Source organism: Crocuta crocuta, unplaced genomic scaffold (assembly GCF_008692635.1).
Source record: "Crocuta crocuta isolate KB4526 unplaced genomic scaffold, BGI_CrCroc_1.0 scaffold133, whole genome shotgun sequence".
Classification (NCBI taxonomy): domain Eukaryota; kingdom Metazoa; phylum Chordata; class Mammalia; order Carnivora; family Hyaenidae; genus Crocuta; species Crocuta crocuta.
This window is the reverse complement of record NW_027529438.1, coordinates 3490489-3495078: the sequence shown is the minus strand read 5'-3', so window position 1 is coordinate 3495078 and position 4590 is coordinate 3490489. Positions and strand designations below refer to the sequence as shown.

At 64.0% G+C, this 4590-nt stretch overlaps 1 protein-coding gene and 1 long non-coding RNA gene across 3 annotated transcripts in view; one reads left to right on the top strand and one right to left on the bottom strand.

Annotated features, from left to right (window-relative positions):
* Positions 1-2697: 2697 nt before the first annotated feature.
* OLFML2B (olfactomedin like 2B) overlaps positions 2698-4590 on the bottom strand; it is a 34929-nt gene continuing 33036 nt past the window's right edge. For both annotated transcript variants that reach the window (XM_077760057.1, XM_077760058.1), the window contains exons 7-8: positions 4200-4376; positions 2698-3729 (exon numbers count right to left, since the gene is read on the bottom strand). In XM_077760057.1, coding sequence (XP_077616183.1) covers positions 3128-3729; positions 4200-4376 — 779 coding nt within the window. In that variant the 3' untranslated portion in view covers positions 2698-3127. The remainder of the gene's footprint in view (positions 3730-4199; positions 4377-4590) is intronic.
* Positions 4263-4590, top strand: part of LOC144228243 (uncharacterized) — a 2530-nt gene continuing 2202 nt past the window's right edge. Inside the window, exon 1 of the long non-coding RNA XR_013334147.1 lies at positions 4263-4320. This is a non-coding gene — a long non-coding RNA (uncharacterized LOC144228243). The remainder of the gene's footprint in view (positions 4321-4590) is intronic.

Genomic DNA, 4590 nt, shown 5'->3' with positions numbered 1-4590 from the left:
CTCCGCCCCCCCCCGCACTGCCTGCCTCCTGAGGTCTGCAGGCTGGGCACCCCCCCATCTCCTGCTTCTGCCCAAACGTCCCCTCATCGCACAGACTTTCTCTGAGCCGCCACGCCCTCCCCTTCTCCCATTTTTCTCTGGATCCTTTCCCTGCTAGAGACTATGGCCGTCACCTCCCACAGAAACGCATTTCCTCTCTCTTCTGCTCTAGAACAGAAGCACCCCGAAGTCAGGACTTCGCCCTGGGCCTCGGGACCTCCAACGGAGGCTCCGTGAACATTTGTTGAAGGAAAACATGCACATACGTGAATAAGTGAATGTAAAAAGAGGGATGGTCGTCATTTCTTTCTCTACTTTAGAAAATTACGCTGTTCGGAAGTACTGTAATAGGGAGAAAAGTACACTTGACCCTCAAACAACACGGGTTTGAACTCAGCGAGTGTATTTTTTTCCGCTACAGTCCAGCACCGTCAGTCTACTTTCCCTACGTTTCCTTAACGTGTTCTCTTCTCTGGCTTCCGTGACTGTAACAACATAATACACACAACACAGCAAATAGGTGTTAATCAACTGCTTGTGTTACTGGTAGGCTATTAATAGCTACGTTTTGAGGGAGTCAATAGTTACACGTGGATTCTCAACTGTATGGGGGCGGGGGGTCTGTGCTGTTGGAGGGTCAAGTGTAAATCTGTCTTCGTCACTGTAAGGGGTTGCAGAGCTCAGAGGAGACTTAGTCAGCAGGTCTGAAGGCCGAGGGCCCCCCTCTCCTGCAGCTGAGGGCAAGCCCAAGGTCGGAACTTACCCGCCGTTCCTCGGCCTCCTGAACCGTCTGAGAAACTCACCCTCTGATTCTTCGTATTTCCGAAGTTGGATCCTGGGATGAGGAAGTCGCCTGGGGAGTCCTGCCTGCGCTCAGGGAAGCGGCTTCCGACCACCCGCCTCGGGGCTGCGGTCACTCCGCCCACGGCCCACCGCCCCTTCCCCTTCTCCCTCCCTGCGGCCTGTGGGCAGCGGCTCACCTGGCCCGAGTGGGCGGCTGGCCCGAGGGTGATGAGCTCACACACATGAGCTGCAGCTGGTGTCCCAGGGTGTCCTGGAGGCTCAGCGGGTGGGGACGCCCCACTGAGGGGTCGGGACGGGGCTCTCAGGAGCCCCAGCTGGGGGGACCCTAGGGTGCGTGGCCAGGTGTTTCCCAGAGTCAGCGAGGGGATGGGGACCGGCCCTTCCCCCCCCCTCAGCTGACCACCTCCCCGTGGGGCCCCCAGACCCAGCGTGGCCAGTCAGGGCAGCCACCTCCCTGCCCAGGCGGGGCCGCCGCCCACTGCCACCCGGAGGCCTCTTGGGCTGGCCCGGCTTTGCCAGGGCGTGACCCGTGTCCCGAGACCCTGCACCCACACCTTGTGAGCTGGGCCCCTCGGAGCTACTGCTTCCGCACCACAGCTGGGCCCCGACTGAGCCCCGACCACTTCCGACTGCCCCTGGGTGCTGGTCCCAGCGCTCAGCCCCGGAGGCCACCCTGGCCAGGAAGCGGGGACTAGGGCGGGCCAGCGTTCAGGTTAGCGCCGAGGCCGGGGGAGGAGGCCGTCCCGGAAGCCCTGGCGCCTGAGGACGCAGCAAGGAGCCGNGGGGGGGGGGGGGCAAATGTCCCGCTGCGGCCCGGCCGCCAGAGGCGTGGGCGGTGGGAGGAGTGGCCGCCGGGAGGAGTGGGAGGTGGGACAAGTCCTGGTCCAGCAGGCCCGCAGCTGTCACCACATCACTTTACCTGGACGGACGGATAAGCGTTTCCGCCACCCTGAGCCCCCAGGGCCGCCCTGCTGGGGCTTCAGTCTCTGGGGCGGTTTCCAACCCGGGGCGGGGCCAGAACACCTGTCCCCTCCCCTGGCCGAGTGGGGCGTGGCCAGAACACCTGTCCCCCTCCCCTGGCCGAGCGGGGCGTGGCCAGAACACCTGTCCCCTCCCCTGGCTGAGTGGGCGTGGCCAGACACCTGTCCCCTCCCCTGGCCGAGTGGGCGTGGCCAGAACACCTGTCCCCTCCCCTGGCCGAGTGGGGCGTGGCCAGAACACCTGTCCCCTCCCCTGGCCGAGTGGGGCGTGGCCAGAACACCTGTCCCCCTCCCCTGGCCGAGTGGGGCGTGGCCAGAACACCTGTCCCCTCCCCTGGCCGAGCGGGGCGTGGCCAGACACCTGTCCCCTCCCCTGGCCGAATGGGGCTGTGGACACGGGCACCATCCGCCATCTGTTCGAGCCCTGGCCACCCCACCTCTCTCTCTCTGACCCTCCTGCTGCCCCCAGACCTGACGAGCACTTACACTTGCTGAGGGAACTTGACCCAGACGGCCCAGGACAGAGAGAAGTCACTCGGGAAAGGGTGGAAGTGGAGGGCGCTGAGGGCGGGTGGAGGCGGTGGCAGCGCAGGGCTGGGGCCCGGGCCGCACGTGGGTGCGGAGGAGGTGCCCGAGGTCTGTGGGAAGGACCCTCCAGGCCGCTGCTCCCCCAACAGGGGCCTGCTCCCCCCCCACTTCCCTGCAGGGGTGCTGCTTTCAGAGCCGGCTGTCTCCTGAGGGGAAGGGTGAACCTTCACCACGAGGATGAGGAGGGGGAGGCGGACTGAGCAGGGAAGGGGGCTCTGTTCCCAGCGACAGGATCCACCCTGCAGGGCACAGCCATGCTGAACAAAAACACGTTGGGGGGCAGGGGGTGGTTTTACATTTCCTCTTTATTTAAAAAAAAAGCATTTTTCTGGGTTTTTAAAACTTCTCCAATACATAAAAATTTTCCCGCCCCTTAACACTTCTTTCTCGCCTCCTTCACCCCTGCTCCGGGAGGGCCGTAGGCCGGCAAGACCCCGACGGCTACCATCCCGGAGCCGGAGGGGCTGAGGGCTGGAAGGAAGGTGGTTCCTGGTCAGGAGAAGTTCATTTGCGCGAAAATCTAAACGGTGGAGGGTGAGACCAGCACATACACGTGTGGATCGCTCTACAATCCACTTTAAACAAAACAAAACAAAAAAATAGACCCAAACTGTCCTTTTACACCCGCATCATACAAAATAATATAGATTTCTTAAACCACACGCAGCCATCCACACACGCGCGCGCACGCACACACTCCGCACGCGGGCCGGGCGTCAGTAGGCAAAGATGACGTGGTAGGTGACCTGGTGGCCGTTGTCCCAGGCGTACAGCTGGCGGTCCTTGGGGTTGTAGTCGATCTGGGTGGTGTACGAGTACTCGTTCTCGAACAGCAGCCGCGGCACGATCTGCGTGTTGGTGTGCGTGTCGAAGGCGTACGAGATGTTGGCGTTGCGCTGGTCGTGGCTGTCCACGGCGTACAGCACCCCGCAGATGACGAAGCAGTTGCCGTACAGGTTCCGCCGCAGCCCCGTGCGCCACGTGGTCTCCTTCTGAGTGCTCAGGTCCACGGCGTTGAGCTTGCTCAGGACGATCACCTCCTGGCTGAAGCCCTCCTCGTCCAGGGCCGGGTAGATGAGCCACAGGCCGTTCTCGTCCACGGCGAAGTCCACGTCTGAGTGGCCCTGCCACCGCCAGGGCGTGGCCTCCTCATAGGCCACGTCGTGGAGCATGGCCCAGGCGGCCACAAAGCGCTGCTTCAGGTCGTACTTGATGATGTTGCGGGTGAAGGCGCGGTTGTAGTAGAAGGCGCCGTCGTACACCACGTGGCCCGTGCCAATCCAGCTGTAGGGCAGCTTGTAGGAATTGCTCCAGCGACCTGCAGGGGGGCGGGGGGCGGGCAGTGTGACGGGACCGGCTAGGGGTGCGGACCCTGGGGCTGTGTCTCCGCTCTGCCGCTTTCTGGTTTCGTGGAGCAAACGGCTTCACCTTCCTGAGCCTCCGCCCGCCCGCCCGGAGAGGACGCCCACTCCCCTCGCCCGGTGGTGCCCAGATCCAGGGCGCCAACCCACGGGAGCCCGGCCCCCACACTGTCCCCTGCTCGGGGAGGAGGAGGGCCTGTCACGCTGGCCTCCTGCCGCCGCCCCACCCCCAGTCCACGACCCAGGAGCCGGGGGCAGGGAACGCAGGGCGCACAGAAGTGGACCCTCCCACGACCAGGAAGGACCTCTCACCATCGCAAGGTGGTGTGGCCCTTCTCGTCTGCCACCCCCCCTTCCCGAGGAGGCGATCTGGCCGCGACGGAAGCCGGGGCGGGGAAGGCACCGCGAGGGGCCCCACGACCCCTACCTTGTTTGAAGTTCTCCAGGTTCCGGAACTCCACCAGGGTGTTGCCGTAGTAATAGTTGGTGACGTAAATCCGCTCGTCCTTGGCCAGCGGGTCCTTCATCCAGGCCCCTTCGTTCCGCCCGTACGTGTTCTGGGTGGTCGGCCCCGTGATGGTGGACAGGGTGTCCTTGCACCTTCCTGACGGGGGACAGAGGGACGAGGGGCAGGGATGAAGGAGGACCTGATGCCGGTGGCCCCTGCCACCTGGGTGTGACCCTGTGCGGGCCTCAGCGGCCTGGCTGCCTGGAGTCTGGACACCTGGACATCGTCCACGCCTCTGCCCGTTGGTCCGGCGCTCTACTCACTCCTCACACGGAGCCACCGGCTGCGGCTGCCTGGCCCACCCCCCCCC